Source organism: Hoplias malabaricus, chromosome 5 (assembly GCF_029633855.1).
Source record: "Hoplias malabaricus isolate fHopMal1 chromosome 5, fHopMal1.hap1, whole genome shotgun sequence".
Taxonomy (NCBI): domain Eukaryota; kingdom Metazoa; phylum Chordata; class Actinopteri; order Characiformes; family Erythrinidae; genus Hoplias; species Hoplias malabaricus.
The window spans coordinates 25,855,396-25,880,050 of record NC_089804.1 but is presented as its reverse complement, the minus strand read 5'-3'; the positions used below and the strand labels follow the sequence as shown (position 1 = coordinate 25,880,050).

Sequence of the window (24,655 nt, the reverse complement as noted above, 5' to 3'; positions counted from 1 at the left end):
TTAACATTTGATTAGATATATAACCCAGTTTCAAAAGTTTGGAGAGTGTGTAAAAGTAAAAATAATTATGTAAACTCCACTGACCACATATATACACTTTGTAGATCTACAGTTACAGACTGTTCTTTGTTGATCAGGACCTCCACAGGGCCACCACAGAGCAGGTATTATCGGGGTGGTGGATCATTCTCAGCTCTGCAGCGACACTGTAACAAGCTATGAGTGTCTAATACAGTGGCCAGTATGAGAGGGCACAGGGAGAGCACTGCTGTGTCTGATCCACACGTACCGCCAGCACACTACCATCTCTACAGTACTTGGAAAGCCTCAAACTCAAATAATGCCTGCTCTGTGGGTGTCCTGACTGTAATGAAATATCAGGATGTGTGCAGTCGATTAAAAACATGCATCTTGTGCTTCCTCAGGTCGGGGAAAGAACCGCAGACAGAGCATATTTTAAAGGCTGATATGTTGGCCACCATAAAGAAAATGGTGCACATCAGAAGAACAACATCACTCTGAAGCAAATGGCTTTAACTGCCCCTTCCATGTCCGACTTGCAAATCCGTGTCCTGAAACCTCCTCTCAGTGTTACACTTAAAGCTGACAGACAGAAGACGCAGATTTTACACATGCGCAACACCCTCAGATCAATCGTATTCCCTACTACTGTATTTGATTAGACTGCATTATACAAGTAGCTGGCCTTTTGACCTGCCCATGGTCCCTCGCAGCTTTACTGCCACCCTTATTAGCAGGCATGGGCGTGGTTATATAAAAATACTCATGTTTCCTTAAGATGATCCTCTAAGGACGATATTCCCTAAGCAGACACCACAGGGATTCCCAATGGTTGTTTTCATGTATTTGCATAAGACCTACAGGGTGTTGTAGTGAGAGAAATCTAAAATAGATGTAACTGAATTCCATCAGTCTGGATGTAATGCAGTGCAGTAGGATACAGCAGAACATGAAAACAACATACATTGCCCCTTTAGGGAAAACTTAAGTGCAACCAGGAGTGGATTTTAGACCTGACTGGATCTCTTTATTGGAAATGCTTGATCAATACAGTCCTGTAACTGAAGTTGTCCTGGAAATATGTAATAATGATAACAATAGAACTAAAGTACAGTGATATGGTCACTGTCCCATTAAAAATGGGTAGCCCACTGCTGAAAAGCTTTATACAACAAGGAGACTTATTCTCTGTCTCTCACTTTAATGTAGTCCTTTCAGGTCCTCTGCTATTAATTGCAGTATATTTGTGAGTGTATGTGTTTGTGTGGGAGATGCTGTAGCTCCATCCTCGTTCCTTGAAGTGGAAATCCTTTTGTTTGTGTACCTTCTTTGATTTTTCACTTGTGAACTTGTTGCATGGGCACATGCGTGACATACTCAAGATTCCTTCTAGACAGGGTAAAAGATTCGAAAATACGGTTGAAATATATAGTAGAGATGAAGAAACAGGATCTACCAGGCTTTGAACATTCTTTCAATTCAGACGTTACACTGGAATCAAGATTTGAGCCACAGTCATTCATTTTTTAGGGGTAGTATTATCTGAACACTGTCACTTTGTGATTTTACCTCAGAGATGAATATTTTCCTCAAGCATCTAAAGGTGCCTTGTAAATCTACATGTGGTGATGGGTCCAGCGTTGTTTTCAGAAATGGTAACACTGTTGTACTATTCTTTATGATAAAGAATACTTTATTCCTCATAAATAATTGCACACAATCTAATGTTTGATATGATGAAGTGCTACTGTATTTGCACATGGCATCCAAGTGTCCTCTTTAGCTCCTCGAGTTTGTCCTAATGTTGTTCTCCCGCCCTTTCCCCCTGTACCTTATCCCTATCCTCAGCCCTAAAGTCAAAGCACTATGTTTCTAGTGAAAGCCATTGACCACAGAGAATCGTAGTGGTGTTGTGGTTTTGTATTCAGTATGTATTTGAGGTGAACAACAACAAAAGCTGATTCACTGTATTTCTGTGGCCACCAGGAGGCAGAAAGCATCAAAAGTGAATACTAACAGAGTGTGTGATGAAGAGAATGTATGAAAATGTGTGTGAGAAAGAGAAGCAAAATATATTGTGTACTATTAGACACTTCATCCCTTTTAGCAACATTGCAACAGAGGTTCTTCTATATGTGAGTTTTGTGGTAAATTAAAAATATTTTAAATAATGTATTGGACAGAATTAATATATGTATTTTAACAAGTGTTTTCTTTATTCTCAGTGAATTTTTGCCAGGAAATTGAGATGACTGTATTAAATGACTTTAGATTATGTCTAAATGTTTTATAAAAGATTTAGATTTTTGTAAGAAATGTGATATTAAATATTTTGTGTGACCTGTCTACTCTATTTCCATATACTGAAGCTGAATGTATTGTGACTGCTGAAAAAAAAAGAAGCCAAAAGTGATTGAATAATTAAAAAACTAAATAAATTATAAAGCTCCATACTGCAAGTCTGTGTGTGTGTTTGTGTTTGCTATGCAATGTCAGGTACACTGAGATTACTTGAACAAACTATGGCCTTACAGCCTTAGCATAGGCGCCCTCCAATTGAGTTATTTATTTTATATCGGCTGTGAAGGACTGGCGCCCATGCAGCGTTTGTTCCTGACTAGCTCCAATAATACTGGACAGTCTCCGGACCCACTGCAGTGCTGATCTGAAGAAAGCAGTTACAGAAGGTGGATGAATTAATTAATATTTCGTATCAAGGACATCTTTACACCGATAGATGAATCAACAACCTACATATCAGGACATCTCACTCAAAACCTACAATATGCATTAAAAACAGCTGCTGAATAACATTTGAACTACTACATCCTGTGTGTATCCCCTTAGAATGGATTTTAAATATGTATATATAATTTTTATAATGTTACTTTTAGGTGCATTAGTGTCTGATTCCTATTATCAACAGCCCTGTCTATTACTGCGTCTTTTCACTTCAAAGTACTGAATTATTTTATTTACAAATGTACACTACATTAATTGCTTACATAAATAAACAAACATGAAATGATTTCCACTTTAAAGATATTGTGTTCGGCCCATGTTCATTTCACCAGAGAAATGCAGGCTTAAGTACACACGTTTGAAATGCAGATAGACAAAAGTATGTGGGATTGAGAGTGGGTTAGAAATGGGCATAATGGTGAACTATAGGGAAAGGGGTGGCAACAGATATCACTTTGTTTTTTGAATGAAAAACAGGTCCACACTGAAAATCTTGTGGCCTTTAGAAATACATATCTTTAGAAAGTACTCACCCCGGATCCAAAAGGCTCCAAAGTTAATTTCCTGTCTGCTGTTATATAGCAGGTATAGTCCAAATTACACAAAGCCATATGGTGCTTCTACTCTGTGATTAAAAAAGACATTACGCCTGAAATTTATTGCTGCTGGTGTTTGTTGAGTGTATTTACAGATTAATTTGAGTAAAAGATACAGTCTTCGGTTTACACTCAATTTGATAAGATGGGCGCAGCAGATAGAAGCTGTTATTTGTCTATATGCAAAAATAAACACTTTACTTACTTTAATGACACTTCGATTGGGCGCAATAAGATTCGATTCAATTACATGAACCGATTCTTTCGATTTGTTCAATAGTATTATCGTTATTATCCAATGTCCCTGATGAAAATTATTTTGTCGTTATTTTAATTAGTGAAGTTTACTCAATGTCAAGTTCAAATCATACATTTGTTACCTAAATTAAAATGTGTTAATTTAAATTTGTATTAAATATTTTATAGATTTGTGTATCATTCAAAAACCCTTGTCTTTTCCTGGCCATTAGCATGGATGCTAAAAACGTTGGTGAAGACTCAGTTTTTAATTTATTTAAAGAAATAAAAGCGCTATTAATTGGCAATTAAACCTTCAAAAATATTTCCAACACAGTAAAATGATAAACCATAAAAATATATTTCATAAAAATACATTCAGTGTTGACATGTTATAATTATAATAATATGTATATATTTATATTTAATTATAATAATATTTATAAATTATAATTATAATATAAGTTCATTTTTAATTCCAGTTTAACATTATTATTTTGTAAAAATTAATTACCCTCACAAAAGTCCCAGCAGAAATCTGACCTTAGAAGTTAGTGGCTGTTTAAACACTATTTCTTGTGTTGGCCTCGCCGCTGTATCAGGAAATTAATAATGGATTTGCCTTAATAAACTTATTTTACCGCAAATGTAATGTTCCTCGCTCTAATGAAGTCCTCAGTGGGAGGTGTGTGTTGTTAATGGGTGGCCCGAGCTGATGAGAGGCTTTCTATCAACGCCCCGCCTCACACACGCGGATTCCAACACCATGCAGGACCGAGTGTGTGTTTTCTCCAGAGTGCGGGACTGAGCTCTAGGCCTGAGTCGAGATGAACAGCAGGCTGCTGGACCGTAACTGTAACATTGTCCTGAAGGTGGTGGACGAGCGGTTGTGGGCCCTGTTCCGAAGCCGTTGGCAGCACACTCTGACCTACTGGAGCGGCTTCTTCAGCTTTGGCTTGTGCTTGGCTCTGCTCGGCCCCACCGTCCTGGATCTCCGCTGCCAGACACAGGCCAGTCTGCAGGGCATCACCCTGGTCTTCTTCTCCCAGCAGTTCTGCCTGTTCGTGGGCAGCTCGGTCGGGGGGTTCTTCAGCAAGTCGTAAGTTTTCTCTCTCACTCTCACTCTCTCTCGTCACCTGTTGATACTTTTACCTCAGATAAATTTACCACTTACACATTTAAAATGGCGTTTCACTTTAATGTAAAGGAGTTATAACGTTAAATAATTTAAAAAGGAATTCCACGCTTTAAATATTTTGGCCACTTTTGGTCAAATGCCTGAAGTGAAAAAAAGTTCTCTACAAGAAGAAACATGCCGTTTGCTGCGAAATATAGTGCTCAGTGTCTGTTTGCTTTCACTGTAAAGCTGTGGAGAACAAATAAAACATAAAATTATAAAATGGCCACAATGGTTTACCAAATAATACATGTTATTTTAGATTTACCACCGTTTTACTATTATCAGAATTACATATTAAACCCAGCAACACACCTAGTTTCACTTCAGTTTTGATGGTTTAAAAAAATATATATATATATCAAAGTTTTCAAGAATTTCATGTTTCCCACCAGACCACTCTGAATGACCTTATTTACATATCCATTAGGTTGTTTTGAAGAACTTTGAACTTCCTCAAGTACGAAGACTCTGAAAATGCTTGTTGATGTGGAGATGAACCTCTTAAGAACGTTTGCTAAGATTTTCCTGAAATATAAATAATTTTCAGTGGGACTTCCCATCAGAAACTGACCGTGCAAGAACATCTATTAGATTGTCAACATCCTTAAATATCCTTGATCAAATTTGCAAGACAGTGTGACAGTACAGGATGTTATCATATAAGACGTGGATAAATGTTCCTTTGTGCTTTGGCCCAACTGTTTAAAAACTGGTTGATCTTTATCCTGCGATAGAAAGGAACACATTGGGTGTCGCTTTGTGTAATGACTTTTTAAAGACGTGTTTCCTTCTCTCTTCTGCATGTATAGAATTTTAGAGAGATCTCAGTAATAATCACCTGTTTTTGCACTGGAACTGACCTATGTTTGTGTTGTTTATTGTTGGTAACGTCTGTCTGTTGGCAGTCATGTGTTCATTAATGCTTCTGTAAGGGCTATTGAGTAAAGACACAGAAGGATGGCATGCACTCTTCTTTCTATCATCTGTTTTTCAGAATTTATTCAGAAGAAACTCAGTGAAACCTTGTCTGGGCGAGGGGTCAGTTTCCAGTGTTTCTCACCAGCACAAGCCCTACCACGGCAATGGTGTTTACTGGCAGAAATTACTGTCTACTGGTAGTCTTGTGTTTGTTAATGTCACTCTGTTTCTTTAAGGTCTGTTGAGTGAGGACAGACCAGAATGGCATTGGCAGTCACTCACTGTTTACTTTCTCTTGTCCAGGAGAGCTTAAAATTTGATTAGCAGAGCAGGTTTGTTCAAGCACCACTCCAGGGGCTCGTATTTACCTCCCTTTCTGTTTAGGGAGATCATTGTCCTTCACAGGACATTGTGAAAAATGTGTTTCCATTTCCATGTTCCATTTCCTTTTGAAGTGATACACTGTTTGGGCAAGCACAGAGATTTAACAGCATATCAACCAGGAGCACAATCAAGTCAAGTCAAGTCCATCTTTGTTTTTTGAGTTACGAAATATAGCTCCATGGGGATGTTATGAAGGGACATTCCACAGAGTTTTCACATTTGCTGCATAATTAAATCAATGTGAGCAAAGTCGTTCAGAGTGTTTTGATGTGAGGTGGGTCGTTGTGGAGAAAGGTAAGGACACATTTCTTTACAGTGGTTGTGATAGGGGGTCACAATCATCAACATATAGCTATTGCCATAATCTTCTGAGGCCCCCATCCACACAGAGCCATTTATTTGTGAGACTTTACTCTCTCTTTTTTTGAAACCATCTAAAATATTAGATGAATATCAAAGCGTTATCATGCCAGTCTATTAGAGGGCCATAGTACCTCTTAAAGAGAGGCATCAAAACACCACAACACATGAGAGAAACAGGGGTGTTAATCCCAAATCACTCCATGCTCCCTACGTAGCGCACTACGCAAGTCATGAAATGACTGAATCTAGATTCTAACAGTGTGTTATATATTTCTGCTACAGCATAATTTAGATTTATTCATATGAAGGGTCTGAAATTTAGTGCGTGTACACCGTAGTTTAATGATTTATGTACTTCACTGTAGATGGAGTGAGGAGGTTTTTGCATTTTAGCCAGAGACCTGCATGCTGTGATATATCAGTGAACGCAGACAAAAATCTCAATATTTAAAACTAAACGGATCCGTGTGCAAGTTGCCTGAGATTTTATATGCAATATTAATAATAGTAAATTTATAAAAAATAATTATATATTATGGGCGGCATGGTGGCGCAGCAGGTAGTGTCGCAGTCACACAGCTCCAGGGGCCTTGAGGTTGTGGGTTCGATTCCTGCTCTGGGTGACTGTCTGTGAGGAATTGGTGTGTTCTCCCCGTGTGGGTTTCCTCCGGGTGCTCCAGTTTCCTGTCACAGTCCAAAAACATACGTTGGTAGGTGGATTGGCGACTCAAAAGTGTCTGTAGGTGTGAGTGAGTGTGTGTTTTGCCCTGTGAAGGACTGGCGCCCCCTCCAGGGTGTATTCCTGCCTTGTGCCCAATGATTCCAGGTAGGCTCTGGACCCACTGCAACCATGAACTGGATAAGAGGTTACAGATAATGAATGAATGAATTATATTTTACATTACATCAGACTGCATGTATGTCTCCCCCATTAGAAACTGGAGGGAAAAGTGTTTACACCAAACATAAAGGAGAAACTGATATGCAGCAATGTTTCATTCAACATGCATCATTTTTTTTTTTTTTTTTTTTTTTTTTTTTTTTTTTTTTTTTTATAAGGCAAATGCATCAGACGCCTGGTTCCCATCGGCACCACTTTAAACAATTCTGCCTTGGACAGGAGAAATAGGGCAACACATTTACAATAAGTAACTAATGTTACACAGTAAAGAAACATTTCAGTACACTAATTCCATAACAGTGGACTGTACCACGGAGGTCAGTGTATGTACAGTCTTTATCCTCAGTGATTATTTGTAGATGTGTTATTCAACAATGTAAACCTAGTCCTTAGCAGCAGATAACATTGTTAAATGTGAGATGACATGCTCAGTAAAAAGTGAAAGTGACCACGACCAGAGTGTTGTGTTAGAGCTGAAGGATTTGTGTAAAATATCTTGATTATTCAGAAGAATTTTAAATGGATATCATGTTCTATAAATTAAATCCAGGTCATTTTTAAACGCTTTATGGGTTGTGGTTGTGATGTCATACAACCCATTATATTTTAAATGCTTGTCTACAGGTGGTTCATGAGCGGTTTATTGTATTGTTTGTTTCCCAGCTTAATGATGTAGGTTAAAATAAAAGTAGCAATTTGAAAATGGTACTTTTGCAATTTTGAATCTTTCAGACATAGTGCTGATATACCACAATTGTCCAGTCAAAATGGAACACAGTATAGATTAGTGACGCTACTTAAATAAAGTCATAAAAGCAATAACTGATGTATTTCAGATCTAATGAGGGATTTCAAATACTCTCAGACCTTTGTAAATGCCTCTGTTTTGAAAGTCAATACATGGCCTTGGGCAAAGAAACTTTCCAGAAACTCTTCTAAATGGTCAGCATTAAACAGTAGGGAGAATAAAGATAGCCATATTAGTGCCCAGGCATCATGTATGCAGTTCTCTCCTCTTGTTTGCGGTCAGTTAGTCACTCTCTGACCCTCAAATCTCCTCTAACCTATTTTATTTGGAAAGAGTGTAGGTTGTTTGCAGTACTGTAAAATGTAGATAAAGGATTGTATTGACATTGCATTTCAAGGTGCTTTGGAGAATGAACCGTTTAGGTCAGGGGTGGGCAATCTTATCCGCAAAGGGCCGATGTGGCGGCTGGTGTTTTGTTCCAACCGACCAGGAGGTCACATGAGCAGTGGTGTAATGAAACCAACTAATTAAAGGAGTGAAATCAGGTTTGCTCTGGCCTGAATGGACTCAAATCCAGCAGCCACACCGGCCCTTTGTGGATAAGATTGCCCACCCCTGGTTTAGGTCGTATCATGATTTCCATTACGTGTGTTTACTGAGTTTTTCTATGTAATGTTTGCAATGAAAATACATGGGTCATTCAGGTAAACAAAGTTTTATTTGGGGAAAACATGCCTTACACAGTCTTCCATATAACTTTCAAGTAAATTTATATCTTAGGTCAGAATCGGTCGGCAGACATCCATGACTCGGGGAGTGTATTCATCACTTTTGTAACTATCCTGTGCGCAAATTTCTGGGGAATTAACAGTTTCAGATGTAAGATTTCAATCACCACTACTTTCAAAATGTATGATGTGTGATTGTCTAAAAGGAAGGATTTAAGAAGTGAGGCTAGCTTCTTGTGGTGTTTCATTACCAGCTTTTGATAAGCTAATCAGATATGCTTTAAGCCAAGGTGACAACAAAGTCTTTACTATCCAAACTGAATATCTTTACCTGGTTGCAGCTGAATCACCACAGGAATGTGCCACAGGATGTGTAGGCAGCATGAGATTTTGTAACAAAAATGTAAAAACATAATACAATTATTCATTCATTCATTGTATGTAACTGCTTATCCAGTTCAGGTTGAGGTGGTTCTGGAGCAATGACCTTGTCACCTTGGTTTAAAACATTTGCTTTAAGTGTGTTAACTTATCAAAAGCTGGGACTGGAACAACATATCAAGAGTTTGCCTTCACTTCTGTGTTGTCCTTGCCAATTTCGCATAAAGACTGTTTACTTGAGCACTTTTGCCTTTTTTAAATTCTCTGTAAAATTACATGGGAAAGATGTAAGTGGGCCAGAAGTTATGAAGGTGACTGGAACCTGACGTCTGTACCATTCATTCCTTTAAAGAGTAACTCTCAGAATTGTTTTATTTTATATGAATTTTATTATACTTATCAAATCTCAAATTGAGGAAGACTGGAATTATAAACTTTCTTTCTTGTCTGTATAAGCCTAAATCTAACTTGGGTCTACTTAGAGACAGAATGGGAATCGGCCAGTAACGTACGAGTTTTGCTCTGGAGTTTTTAAGTAGGTATGATGGCGTAAACGTATTTCTTTGGCGATGGAATGTTTTATCTTGGATAAGTTATTGCTAATATTGCATGGCATGGTCTTAAAATGAACGGTCCTTCTCTCCAGGTATGCGTGTTCGTTGTCATCACTCGCTGTATCCACCTTCACCATCTCTGCGGTGTTTGCCTTCATCCCCATATGCCGGAATTTGCCGATGCTGGCCGTTGCCATGGCTATAACAGGTCTTGCCATGGGTGTCATCGATACAATATCCAACCTGCAGTTGGTGAAGCTCTACCAGAAAGACTCCACTGTCTTCCTGCAGGTTTGTGAAACATTTGTCCTAACAAATAGGATCTAAAGATTGATGCTAGCTGACCCTACATATGTCTTAAAGTCAGTCGGCCCAAAGGGAAGGCTTAAGTGCTGGATTAAGAACCGTCTTAAAGCCTTATCTCTGAAATGTCCACGTTGATATCTATTGATTAAACCTTTGGCTTAACCTTCCTATTTTTATCATTCAGTTAAATGATTTTCTGTCTTGCTTCTGCACTCTTGTTTCCAGGCTCTCCACTTCTTTGTAGGTCTTGGGGCATTGCTGAGCCCCCTTATCGCTGACCCCTTTCTGTCTGACACCGACTGTGTGTTGGGAAACAGCACCAGCAACTTCACCAATTCCTCATCAACGCTGAGGCATATGAGGAACAAACTAGCCGGCAGACATGTGTACAATGAGTCCCACTTTCAGTTTCAAACTGAGGGTGAAGTGGTCACCAGGGTCTCCTACGCCTTTTGGATCATGGCACTCATCAATGTAAGGCCACATATTTGAACCTGCAATAATACATATGTATTGAAGCCAGCTCTCATTTGCTTAATTCTAGTTAAAACAGTTGTTAGGAGTATTTTGTTTATTTGTCTTAGATCTTGGGTGTAATCTGAAATTTGGAAAAGGCAGTACCTACAGGGGATTCCAACCCCCCAGTAAACAATTAGCCATTCATTCAACGTTGAAATAACATAATGACCACTAACTTATTAAGATGGATTTTGGACGTCCGTTGACGTTTAAAATATGTCCTTGACGGACAGACTAATTTTAGACCTATTTTGAACGTCCAGGGACGTTCCTTGTTTACTGGGCCTGCAGGACCTTGTAGACCAGCAAAACAATCTTAAAATGCCACAGAGGAAATAAAACTTCACTTTTAGTTCAGAACTTTTAAAAAAACTCCCAGGTGTTTTTACAGTCAGTCCCATGTGAGTCCACACTGTAGGTCAGAAAGGATGTGGAGCTTTTAAAAAGCTGTAAACAAAAAGGAAAGGCCAAAATTTTGAGAAGTTGCAAAACAAAAAGTCATTTTAAAATTATAATTTGATGAATTTATATATATATTTAATTTGATTTATTCTGTTATTTATTTTAATACCAATTTGACTGGAAATTTAGCAAATGAGTGGTGGTCTATGTTTGCAAATTTGTGTAAATCACAATGTTATAGTGAAAGTGTGTTAGACAGGTATGCAGTTGCTGAAGAAGCTGCCTGAAAGAGCAGTTGTAATATCACTCAGGTTCAACTCTACCAGACCTAAGATTGTGATGGGTATTTGAATATTACAACAGGGTAATGGCTGTATCCTTGACAACAGCCTTATGACTCCAGGCTTTTGCATACACTCACTGAAGACTGTATGCACTAGGGTTGTCTGTGCCTGAATAAGGTCATTATTTAAATCGAATCAACTGATGCCACAAAGCCTACTTTCTAAACACTAATCTGCTCTTTATAGAGGATACTGTGTAATTGTACAGAGAATACACATGTTCAGACCAGAGGAAAAATAGCTGGTTGGTGAAGCTCTATCAGAATGAATCCATTGTCTTCCTCTAGGCTTGGATTTTGTCATTATAAGTTGGGTTAGAGGCTTAATGGCAGATTTTGAGAGCTGGTTTGAGCATCAGAGTCTTTCGTTAAAGTCAGCCAATGATTCATCTTAAATTGGCCAAAGAAATTGACCCAAAGGCTTTTAAGTACTGACTTAAGAAAACCCTTAAGGCCTATTCTTTGAAGCATTCACTTTGAATCCTTGGTCTTGCACCATGATGCACTTTCTCAGGTTCAGTTTAAGGCTTATCAGAGACTTTAAAAGTCCGGACCAAATAGCGAATGATGATTCATGAATAGCATTGAGGTTTTCTGTGAGACTAGATTCAAACAGTGTACACAATCCCACCCTTTTTGTATTGTTTTAACAAGAGCCCCACTGTGTGAATATAAAATGAAATTAATAATATAAAAATGCATTGCTTCAGCAAAAACACATTTCCCAAGGGACCCGCCTTCTTTGAATGTCTTGGAGCAAGACATTGTTAAGTCTAGATAAGTACCTTTAGGTTTAAAAGGGAAAGCCTTTTAAAAAAAAGGAGTCATGTTTCATAGAATTGGGGGAACAATTTCCAAAGTAGTGTGACCTGTTCTGTCACTCATTCACCATTATGGAGCTACTGTTGATTAGCTTGCATGCAAATGTCAGTTTAGGATATTGCCTGCTTTGTCTGAAAATTGTTCCACAGGCACATACACACAGCTTTCAGTCCACTATTCAGAGGACAGAGTTTTGTGGAACTCCTACGTGGCTCAGTTTCGAGATTCCTCCCTTCAGCTCATGAAGCCTGGCTTGTTAACCGATGAGTTGAAACGGCTGTCCTGGAGCAAAGACAACAACTAAATCATTCAGTGCAAGGGCAGCCCAACACTGGGAATGAATACCACTGGGTGCCATAAGATTGACATTGAACTACTACCTTGGTCCTATACTTTATTTTCTTCTATTGCACTCTACCTGCTGTATGAGAGATGTAATTTATAAAACTTTATATGTACTAGACACTTTCTATTAGGGGTGCTCCTATAAAGGGAGTTACGGGTGGAGGCTTATACATGATGATTTTTGTGTATATTTGATTCCAATATGGCAGAAATAGCTTTGTCATAGTTTGTTTAGTCTGTTGTTGACGTTAAGTCACAGTAAGACAGAGTGGACCTGTTGGTAGAGCTTCTCACAAACATCCTACAGACAAGTTCATTTTTGAAGATGAACAACTCAGGAAAAATCTAGGCTGGGTGGAGAGCTGTCATCTTCTCTATTCATATATGAAGTTCCAAAAATAGTGCCAAAGTCCTTAAAACTGCTTTAATAGCAACGTGCTGGAAGCCTTTCCCTGTGTAAGTGGTCATGATATAAAACAAGCCACTGATCATTAGTATTATATCAGTTGCTTCTCTACATCCCAATGAAGACCAGGCAGGCCAAGTTTTGCAAGACCTCCATCTGCTGCATGGAGTTTGTCGTACAATTGTCTTGTGGCATTTCAGCACCGGGAAGGTAGTGTCCAAAATACATAGCCTGTGTTTTAGAGATCATTTAAGGAGCATTGGTGCTTCATATCAATGTCTTTGTTTACATGTGATTTTTATCTTATATGATACTGTAGCACCCGCTCACAGAAACTCATTTGTAACCGTTTAGTTTTGTAGCACTTTCGAGTCGTTAGCAGTCTCCTAAATTTGACCTTAGTTCCACTTTACGCAATCTGAAACAGCCAAAATAAGTTGATATTTCCCATGTATGGAGCAGGAATAGAGCAATATCCTTTTTTGTCATGATTTTCAACATTTGGAAACAATCTAATCAAGTCCAGATGTAGTTTCTCTGCCGAGAGACAGACAGAGGCAACCTAGCAGATCAGACTGAGACACTTTGTTTTTACTTTTTTTCCTCCCCCCACACGTTTACTAACTCTAGAAATACGCCAGAATTTTGTGGGTTTTTTTTGTTTGTTTGTTTTATTTGCACTAGGCAATGCCTTGAGACCATTTCTGCTAAGGATTAGTTGTTTGTAGTTTGTTTTTCGTCCTATTTGTATTCTGTGTGAGACCGATTGTCTCTTTTATTGTAACCCTTGTACAGTTTTCAGTTTCTCCTCTTCACAGCTATTTGATGCTTCTCTTTTTGAAAAAAATAAAATGTTGGGCTGTGCTCCCGAGGAACTACGTCTCCTTCCTCAAAACACTTCTGACAAAAAGGAATGACAATTTCACTTGACCTGTCTTGACAGTGCATAATGGTGCTCACTTATTTTTCCTCCAGCTTCCTGTGCCAATAGCTGTGCTTGTTCTGATGTATCGGGAGCGGGTGCTGACTTGCTGTTCTGAAAGCAGCCCTCTTCTGTTGGACGGAGACAGACAACTGGGCACACCAAGGAGTGCCTCAGAACAGGTGGACCTCACCTCACAGGAACATCTGGAACCCGCAGGCAAGAGCTGAACACTCGGTTTTCCTTTTGATTCTATGTAAAAACAATATCTGGCCCAACATTTGTGATGCCTCTTCATCCATCATTATGGTAGTTTATCGTCCTTTGCTACTGCAACGGCATCTATTCGTTGGGGAAGGCTATACACACACTTTCTTAAAGGATCAGCCACAAGAGTATTACCAAGATCAGTTGCTGATGTTGGATGATTAGGTCTGGATCAGGAAATCCTCTCCAACTCATTCCAAAAGGTGTCTGTCATAAATATATATATATATGTATGTATGTATGTATGTGTGTGAGGTTTCTGAGCGCAGGAGCAGTCCAGAGCACAGATCCCTGCTCATTTTTGATGTTTGGGGACCACAGAGGAACAGTTCCTTGTTTGTGGGTCTCCTGTGAAAATGAAGGGTGAAATGCAGTGCATCCCAAAAGAGTGTTTGTATCCATGGAAAATGTGCCATATTCTATATACAGTCAGTCATGTACGTTTAGTTATACATATTCTTCAGTGTTTCCTCACTGTGGGACTAATAAAGGAATATTTTATCTTAAATAATGAGAAGCATAAAATGGATGAAGCAACTTCCTACTATTTTTTGAGCCTGCCCACGGTATGGATGGGGTTCTGTGTTTGGAAGCAAACCAGATATTCCATAATTATAACCACAATTTGCCCCTCCCATAAATAAGTCCAGTCCTAGGTGTAGACTTAAGTATTCAGCGCAAGTATAAAAACTACCTTCTCAGCTTCTTCTGTCTTTGTCTTGTTTGTTATTTATATCTGTGCCTTTGTTAGTCTTAGGATTTTGTTTATTCTTTTACTCTGTCCAGCATTGGTTTCTTGGTTATACAGTAGAACCCGGGAAGTTGACTGTTTCTGAAGTCAACATAATTGGAAGTTGACGCCATATGTCAAGAGAATTTCGACTAGGAACCCGACCCACGCGACTTTTGTAAACAAACACCACTCGTTAGTGGCTTAGTGGTTAGCACGTTCACCTCTCAGCGCTGGGATCTTGGGTTCAGGCCCAATCTGGGTGAAGTTTCCATGTTCTCCCCGTGTTTGCGTGGGTTTCCTCCGGGGTGTCCGGTTTCCTCCCACAGTCTAAAAACATGGAGGGTAGGTGAATTGGCTTCTCTGATAAATGTCCTGGTGTGTGAGTGAATGAGTGTGTATGTGAATGATTGTCTGTATTTGTGAGTGAATGTGTGTGTGCCCAGATATGGATTGGCGCTCTGTCCTGGGTGAAATCCTAGTGCCCGATGCAGTCCTCCAGGTGGACAGTCGTTCCTGCTTGAGAGTACGCTGTGCGCGTTTGGCTGCTGCTTCTCACCAGTGTGTTTGTGGATTGAGCGTCCTTGGGTGTCTAGAAAGGCGCTATATAAGTGTAATGATAGTTAGACCCACGCGACTTTTGTAACGGCGTCGTTCCGCAAAGTCGGAAGCTTTTTGAGGTTGTGCTCCAAGTTTTTGCGTATTTTACGCGTTTTTATGACTTGTTATGGTAAAAAATTGATGGTCGAGAACCAATTAATCGGTTTTCAGTTATTTCTTATGGGAAAATTCGATTCGGAACTTGACTGCATCAGTTGTGGACGCAAGTTCTGGAACGGATTACCGTCAACTTCCGAGGTTCTACTGTACTTTTGTCCAAAGTTAGTCTCTTAGTAAATTAGTTATTTTTCAGACCTATGTACAATATTCTACTCATGATTAGATTTGCTTAGACCTTTTTAAAAATAAATTGCATGTCTGCATTTTATTCCTCATCCTTATCTCCTCACATGGCACTCATTGACAGCAGAGAATGCAGTCCTTCCGCTTCTACCGGTGTTTATAGATGTCTTAAAACTATTGGACAAGGTTTATTTCTTCTGAACAAAACTACTCACATTCCTCCTCTTGGGGTTTGGTGGAGATCTTAAGGAAGTCACACATCATGCTGAGGTTTACTTTCATGTGTCTCCTGTCTTTTTGCCTTATGCTATTTCTCTCAGAATTTTAGAAGAGTGAATGGAAGCCACAGAAGGGCAATATTTGAGCAAGAAACCATTCCTAGGTTTTCAAGCACGTTTCCTACAAAAACATCAGCACCGCAGCACAATCCGATACATAAGGGACCGGCTTCACCATAATAGACAATGCAATAAATATGGAACATTGAAGTCACAACAAAGACAAAGGCACATCTTGATGGACACAAATGTTGTGGACACAGTAGACATCAGGGAGCGGTGCTGCGGGGTATATATTACATTATCAGATTGAATCCACAGTGTGTTTGTATTGCTTTTGGTAAAGAAGCTGTTGTTTGAAAATGGTTTCTTTTGATAGACAATGATCTGTGGATCTATTTCCAGAGGGCAGCAGCTGAAAAATGTAATGTGATGGATGTTCGGGGTCAGAGATGATTTTCTTGCCTCTTTTGACTCTTGGTTGTGATGGAGTGATTTGATTGGTGAGAGGACAGAGCCTATGATTTTGGATGGTTTGTTGACAGTGTGATGGAGTGTATATCTGGAGTGATTGTCTGATCAACTCTACCATACTATTGTTGATGTGTTGAGAGGGACTTCTGTGGTCTGTAGCAAAAAGCAGGTGATGCTTCCTCCTGAATTTTAAGTATCGAAGGAAGTACATTGTTGCACTTGGAACAAAATCTTGGGACTGTTAATTGGAATTAATGTAAGTTCACACATTTGTATTCCAGGTCATTTTGGAACTTCAATTTTGGTGCATTAGGGTTAAAGCACAGTTTTGTTATGTTTTTTTTTCCAATAGTATGTTTGTATGCAGTTGTAATATACTCTTCTTTGCGTGATTATGGGGTAGCGGCACGGTGGCGCAGCAGGTAGTGTCGCAGTCACACAGCTCCAGGGGGCCTGGAGGTTGTGGGTTCGATTCCCGCTCCGGGTGACTGTCTGTGAGGAGTTCTCCCTGTGTCCGCGTGGGTTTCCTCCGGGTGCTCCGGTTTCCTCCCACAGTCCAAAAACACACGTTGGTAGGTGGATTGACGACTCGAAATTGTCCGTAGGTGTGAGTGAGTATGTGTGTGTCTGTGTTGCCCTGTGAAGGAATGGCGCCCCCTCCAGGGTGTATTCCCGCCTTGTGCCCAATGATTCCAGGTAGGCTCTGGACCCACCACGACCCTGAACTGGATAAGGGTTACAGATAATGAATGAATGAATGTTACAAAAAAATGCTTTAAAATTTATTTTACACCTAATACTTCTTTTGTTTTGAATGATTATGGGGTAGTAGTTGATGCCACTATTGCAAATCTAGGAATTGTATGGTGTGTAAAGATGTCTGCATACTTTTGTCTTAACTCCACAGGCCACGCAAATATGCTCAACTGCTGTCACCTCAGCAAACTGAGGGAAGTCCCTTTGTCGTTTTTTGGGCTCCATATCTTTGGAGGGATGGTGCTTTTCTTTTCCGATGGCATTGTGGTAAGGTATCAACATGAAGTGTTGTACTGTGCAGAAGATATAAATAAATTACTATAAAAGTAGCCTGTAAAAGTAAATTAGGAACAAAAAGATTTGTTTGGAAGTTTGAAGAACGTTAGTCTGACTCTTCCTCTCTTGTAATTCAGGGGTCATATACAGGATTTGTCTACACATATGCTGTGGCTTCACCAATGAACCTGCCTCACAAGATGGCCGGCTATCTGACTAGTGTCTTCTGGGCGTCCATCACTGTGGGACGCCTGGCCTCCATACCCCTGTCTTACCGCATCAAGCCTGTTCGTCTGCTCACTTTCAACCAAGTAAGTATCATTGTGTCCTGTAGGCACTGGAGAAGGAAACATATCACTTTTTCTTTTCTAATGATACTAAAAAACACTAAAAACACCATCTTAAAATGGAAGCCCTTCAAAGACTGTGAAATTAGGCTTTAATGGTCAAAGATCTCAGACAGTACTTGGAGTTCGAATGAGCGTGTGTCTATTTTATTAACTACAGGGGTTGGACAATGAAACTGAAACACCTGTCATTTTTTGTGTGGGAGGTTTCATGGCTAAATTGGAGCAGCCTGGTGGCCAATCTTCATTAACTCCACATTGCACCAGTAAGACCATGTGGATCCAATGGTTCAAACATTGGATCCTGAAGGCGGTGCCGTGTATCAGGACGACAATGCACCAATACACACAGCAAGACTGGTGAAAGATTGGTTTGATGAACATGAAAGTGAAGTTGAACATCTCCCATGGCCTGCACAGTCACCAGATCTAAATATTATTGAGCCACTTTGGGGTGTTTTGGAGGAGCGAGTCAGGAAACGTTTTCCTCCACCAGCATCACGTAGAGACCTGGCCAATATTCTGCAAGAAGAATGGCTTCAAATCCCTCTGACCACTGTGCAGGACTTGTATATGTCATTCCCAAGACGAATTGACGCCGTGTTGGCCGCAAAAGGAGTGATTACTGTTATTATTTTATGATGATGGACCGTAAGAGCAGGAAAAGTAGAACCCACATTATGCTGTTTACTTCTGTATTCTCTGACCTTTATTGGCAGGTATTCCTCTTGATTTTTAAGAGTCTTGAATTGCACTGGAACTGTTGTTTGCAAACAGAAAGGTGTGGGACAAATTACCAGGTCATTTGGGCAGTAAAATAGAAGCGGCCATAAAAGGGCAGGGTCAAAAATACACATCCTTGTTCCTGCTGTGCCCCAAGCACTTGGCATGTGACAAAGGTCTGAACACAATACCAAGAATTCAAAGGTCTAATTACATTTTATCTCTTGTGCTAAGATGTTATTAGGGTATTAGCCTGTGCTCTTTCAATTTCACATAGCGTGGCTGAATGTGGCTCGACTGGTCCAGCACCCCGTTCACGGTGAAAGCAGGAATTTGCCAGTATTACTAGTCTGCCGTCATCAGTAGCATCTGGGAGTAAATCAAAGATTAAAACAATAAAAAGCAGAAGGGGCTCTACTTTTACGGTCCTAAAGGTGCTCATGTGTGGGGACCACAGCATGATTGGCTTCCAAAATGTTCAGTTCTATTGTTCATGTCCAAAGGATTGTGGGGAATGTTATAAAACTGAACTCTGCTCCTTTTTGTTCACTGTGGACACATGTTAATTTGTAAATGCACATCTTTTGTAATATCCAGAGGAAAACTTAAAATAGAGCATCATCTAATACCTTATTTCCCAATTAAGTTCATCCTTTCACACTTAATAAATAAATTAAATAAATTAAATTAGAATACTCTCATTTAATAAATACATATTTGCTTTTTGAGGGGGTGGGGCAGGTAGTGTCTCATTCACACTGCTCCAGGTGCCTGGAGGTTGTGGGTTTGAGTCCCACTCCGGGTGAGGAGTGTGGTGTGTTCTCCCTGTGTCTGCGTGGGTTTCCTCCGGGTGACTGTCTGTGAGGAGTGTGGTGTGTTCTCCCTGTGTCTGCGTGGATTTCCTCCGGGTGACTGTCTGTGAGGAGTTTGGTGTGTTCTCCCTCTGTCTGTGTGGATTTACTCCGGGTGCTCCGGTTTCCACCCACGATCCAAAAACACACGTCTGTAGTTGGTTTGGCGACTCAAAATGTCCATAGGTGTGAGTTTGTGAGAGAATATGTGGGTGTGTGTTGCCCTGCAAAGGACCGGCGCCCCCTCCAGGGTGTGTTCCCACTTTGTACCCAGTGATTCTGAGTAGGCTCAGGACCCACCGCAACAATGAACTGGATGGGCTGTTACAGACAATGAATGAATGAATGAACGAACGAATATTTGCTTTTATACACCTGTTGGGAATGTAGTTCTCTGTAAAAGTAGATAAAACCAGTAGGAGAGTCATGGGTGTTTCTGGTAGTTCCCTCCATTATGGAGGGAGTCTAGTTTTATGTGTTTCTGAACATGTAGCCTCAATTTTACACCCAAATGGAAAGTGCTTCACACACTGCAAGCAGTGGTGATATTAGTTTTTGTTCCGTGTGAAAACATCTTCACTTTGTCTAATCAGCCCTGCTCAGAACAGCCAGCCTCACTGCCCCACAGTTCACCCCAACGTGAGCACACAAGGAGCAGAGCTCAGGATTTTTATTTCCCCATAAGGTGTCCCCTATAAAAGCAACATAAGCAAATGCCTACTTATCTTCATTTGAGTTCAACATTTTACGGCGCTCACGTTAGTTATTACCCAGAGTGATCACGCGGCCTACATCCTGGAGTGATTAACATTGTATTTGGATAAACTGCAGATTTTCTAACAATTTAACAATGCTTTAACATTTCTCCTGTGTGGTTTTCAGGTTGGTGTGATAATCACCCTCTTCCTTCTGCTCATACTTTACACCAGCAGTGTTTTCTTGTTCGTCGGCACCAGTTTTCTGGGTCTGTTTATCAGCAGCATCTACCCCTGCATGCTGGCATTCACGGAAGATATCCTGGACTATAAAGGTATTTATAGTTGTAGTGAAGGCATTTTTCTGCTGTCGTTATTACAGCCCGAGAGTGAGCGATCGCAGCGGTGTTTGCTGGAGGTTTAGTGCCGAGGTCAAGGATATGGTTAAAGGAAATGCCCTCATTTGGAACACCAGAACAAATCCCTTCTGTCTGCCACTTACACAGCTTTGTGTTTACCTTTTCTGTGAGACTGGCCTGGACAGACCGAACGCTCTTCACAAGTCAAATCAACCTAAATTTAATCACTATATCTATTTAATTTTGATATAAATCTAAGAATAAGATAACTACATTATTTTTGAGACATTTTTAATTTTAAGTAAAATGTACTGTTTTTAAGGACATCTCAGTGTTGGAGGATAATTATCAGTCGTAAAATGATCTGCCGATAAAGTGATATAATTTCACTTGATAAAATAAACAAGAAATGTAAATGAAATATATTAAATATAGGAACTAGACAGAATTTGATTTAATTCGCCAAGAAATAAGTTTTGAAACAGTATGGGTCTTGCGTGTGCTGCCAGACTGACAGGCTTTTAATTCTTGATTCATCTCTGCGGCCCTCGTATGGGGACAACTCCCCCAAGCTCAGTCACTCAATCAATATTCAAGCAGATGATAATTGATCTCATCAGAGGTCTGAGGAATTAGGAGGGTTCTGTGCTGCTAAATTTTGAATGACATTACTGGACTTTTCAAATGCAAAACGTATTAGTCTGGACGACTGAATAATCTCGGATCCAGCGGAGTAAAATTAAAGCAGCATTAGTTCATTCTCCACGGCTTCGCCATGTTCCCTCTCTGACCAATTAATCTAAGCCCTCTTCTATTAAATATGATGTCATCCCGATTCACCCTTGGAATTTGGTACCAGATATTGTGCTGAAATATAGCTGTAATTTTGGATGTATATATGAAGGTCAAGCATTCAGCTGTAAGTGTGGATGTATCTGCTCATTCCAGTCCTTTGCGTTTAGCTCTTTGTTTTTTTGTTTTTATTTTAAATGATAGTTGGATTTCTTTGAAACAACTTTTAATATTGTTTTTTAGAAGTGATCCAGTTGTTAAACAGATTCTTACAGAGGTTTCTCCCACTTTATTTTTTAAAAGTTCAGCTTCTCTGTGTCCCAAAGAGGCCTGGACAATTAATCAATATCAATATACATCGCAATACAGAAGTTTCAATAACAATCATATGATGTTTAAACACTTTGAGTATTTACAACATCTGTCACTGACCCTCCTCAGTTCAGCACTCAATTTAAAATTTAGTAAAAAAAAAAAATATTAACATCGACAAACCCAGTAGGTTTATGTTTGATGTTGATGTCATGTTTCTTTTTTGTTCTTGGATGTATTTTCAGTGGAGTTTATACTGTTCATATCGATACTGGAATTTTATCGTATCGACCAAAATTAAGAAATATATTGTGATATAGATTTTGGATGCAATGTCCAGTCCTAGCCCTAAATATAGTGAGTCAAAGTATTTTTATTGTTCATGTTCAAAGGATTGTACAGAATGTTATAAAACCGAACTCCTTTTTGTTCACTGTGGACACGTTAATTTGTAAATGCACACCTTTTGTAATATCCAGAGGAAAACTTAAAATGGAGCATCATCTAATACCTTGTTATTTCATAATTTAGTTTGTATCACACTTGATACATATTTAAAATTAGAATACTCTAATTTAAAATTAGGGGGTGGGGGGCAGGTGGTGTCTCGGTCACACAGCTCCAAGGACCTTCGGTTTACAACACGATGTAGGAACGGATCAACGTCGTAAGTGGAGGACCCCCTGTATATGGTTTCCAAATAAAGCTTGTCTAAAAAAATAAACCGCACGGAGCCTTACATCACCATGCCAAGTGTCAGTGTCAGTGGAATAAATCCCTCTGAGCTTTAGAAAACAGAGCAGTGTAAATGACAGAGTATCCTTCTCCAATGTCCCATATTTGGCATTAAGCAGTGACCTTAGGCTCATGTGCAGCTGCTCCAGAGCATCCCATGTGCAGTGCTTTTCTGCTGACGTTATATAGATTGTGTATAAAAAGGTCTGTGTTTTTAAAAGACACACCTTTGGATACAGTACATTTAGAGTAAGGGGAAGTACAGTTATAATGTCACTTTGCATTTCACCACAAATAATGACCCTTCCTTTCTTCTCCAAGGATGTGCCACTACAGTCCTCGTGACCTGTGCTGGAATGGGAGAGATGCTTCTGCAGTTGCTCGTAGGATCGGTGAGGACAGAGTAGTATATCACTGTGTGTAGAATGTGATAATGCTTTTCTATGTCTTGACTGAACAGGGTACATGTAATTCTCACCTCTCACGCAGGTCATCAACTCTCACGGTAGCTACAGCTTCTTGTTGTGTGGCATGATCTTTGGCGTCATGGGCTTTGCAGTCTTTCTAGGGCTGCTTTTGGTTCATCATATACACAAAACGCACAGCAGAGGTACTCCACTTTGTATGTCTTTTATTGACTACGGTTCCCACAAACACTGTCTTAGTGTGTGTTTACATGTACATTATAAATCTGGCAACCGCAGCTCTCATCAACTTAGTCATCTTTTATAAAACTATTTACAAGCATGAAAAATAGTGTTTACTCTTTCCCAAAAAGCATGTGTCGCTGTAGAAAGCAGAGGAACGGTGCTTATACTGAGAGAGTAGATAACTGGTCTCTATCAGATTTCTTGATTCAGAATGTGAAGAAAACATTTATTTATTTATTACAATGCACTCTACCCTTAAAAACTGACAGATGACGCTGTATTTGTGTCTCTGAACAGCAGCCGCCAGTCCAGTCTCAGTAGTGGAGAAGTCTGAGGCTAACGGGGCCAATCACTGATGGAGAGACAGTGATGAACAAGCAAATCAACACTGACCAAGGTGCCCACGAAAAGGGAGGAGGACCGGAGACGAGACTGAGTTCAGAGTCGCTTGTTGGAGGCACTTGTGAGGAAACAATTTGGAGTTCTGTTTGAGTGGTGAGATGCTGTTTCATATGGAGAATGAATCAATCTCAAGAACCATTTAATTACGCAATAACCAGTTCACCACTCAAATGGATCTGTGTAGTTTAGAGGGTTCTAACTAGAAACAATGCCATTATTGAAGAAACTTCATTTTTAAGAGTGTAGGTCTTTCATTGTTAGAAGTTACATCTTGTGTTTTATGTTTTACTCAAAAGTCTCTCCTGGAACACTCTCAAACTCGGTGGTGCAGTCTCTGGTTTATGCACAGTACTATACAATACAAAACAGATCAAAAATAATTGAACACTGCCCATAGTCTGCCTTGGAACGTATATCGTCACAGATGTAGCATCAGTGAAGACACGTGAGCACATATTTGAGCCCATATGATCACGGTTGGTCGTTTGGTCACGCAAACCACAAAACAAAGCAACGAACTTACCACGTTTGTCGTATTTTGCACACACACCCTACACCGGAGCAGTACGTCAGAACTCACCGCTGACAACAGTTTGAAACCTGGTTTGAAGAAAGTTATAGCTGACGGTTTTCTGAATGAGATTTTGCACTAGATGTTTATTTTTGTATTCCAGTGTTGGAGTTGTTGATCATTTTTGTATTAAATTGTCTTGTAAAAAGAGTAAACTAATGAAATGCAATGTGAAAATATAAAAATACAGTGATAAATATTTTATATGTCGTGATGTTGCTCATTTACAGCCTGTGTTTAAATTAATTTACAGATCAATAGGTGCAACTTTGAGATGTAGTTTACCCCTTTATCACAAGTGAACACCGTTCTGGGTTCTTGATGAAGCATCTGACATGCTTTGTCAAAATACCACAAGGATCAAACACCACAGCAGTTTTCTCCACACCACAGCTCAGTTCAGTGTGAGAACCCAGGAGTAGAAGCTCTGGTTTATTCTATAGTTTGTAATTTAAAAAGTGCCTTTCCCCCGTCACCTATGAGCAGAGGCTCCTACAGACTTGTGGCTTCTAACAATTCCGGAAGCTTCAGCTGGTGTAGTTAGGATTATCTAGGAAAGTCTGATGTTATTTCAGGCCTTGTTTTTTGTGGCTGAAAATACATACGGCAATGACAAAACAGAGCTATCCCTTCTACCAGAATGTCACTGTGCCAATGGCACACTTGGTTTGAGTACAGGAGATCATAAAATGGACATCCTACTAGCTTCCTGAAAA

General features: G+C 39.7%; 2 protein-coding genes across 4 annotated transcripts in view; both read left to right on the top strand.

Moving 5' to 3' along the window:
- The window catches only part of cdk18 (cyclin dependent kinase 18), a 53,201-nt gene extending 50,739 nt beyond the window's left edge, over nt 1-2,462 (top strand). For both annotated transcript variants that reach the window (XM_066670677.1, XM_066670682.1), the window contains one exon: nt 426-2,462. In XM_066670677.1, coding sequence (XP_066526774.1) covers nt 426-460 — 35 coding nt within the window. In that variant the 3' untranslated portion in view covers nt 461-2,462. The remainder of the gene's footprint in view (nt 1-425) is intronic.
- Nucleotides 2,463-4,300: 1,838 nt separating this feature from the next.
- On the top strand, nt 4,301-24,270 carry mfsd4aa (major facilitator superfamily domain containing 4Aa). Of its 2 annotated transcripts, none has more exons than XM_066672989.1 (10): nt 4,301-4,695; nt 9,846-10,044; nt 10,285-10,533; nt 13,872-14,037; nt 17,378-17,493; nt 17,640-17,813; nt 20,306-20,453; nt 22,638-22,708; nt 22,806-22,926; nt 23,267-24,270. In XM_066672989.1, the coding sequence occupies exons 1-10, from the start codon at nt 4,424-4,426 to the stop codon at nt 23,320-23,322; spliced, it is 1,572 nt and encodes a 523-aa protein (XP_066529086.1). In that variant the 5' UTR covers nt 4,301-4,423; the 3' UTR covers nt 23,323-24,270. The 2 variants fall into 2 exon arrangements, with proteins under 2 accessions (XP_066529086.1, XP_066529085.1); XM_066672988.1 differs by having other exon boundaries at nt 4,303-4,695; nt 23,264-24,270.
- The last annotated feature ends 385 nt before the right edge of the window (nt 24,271-24,655 follow it).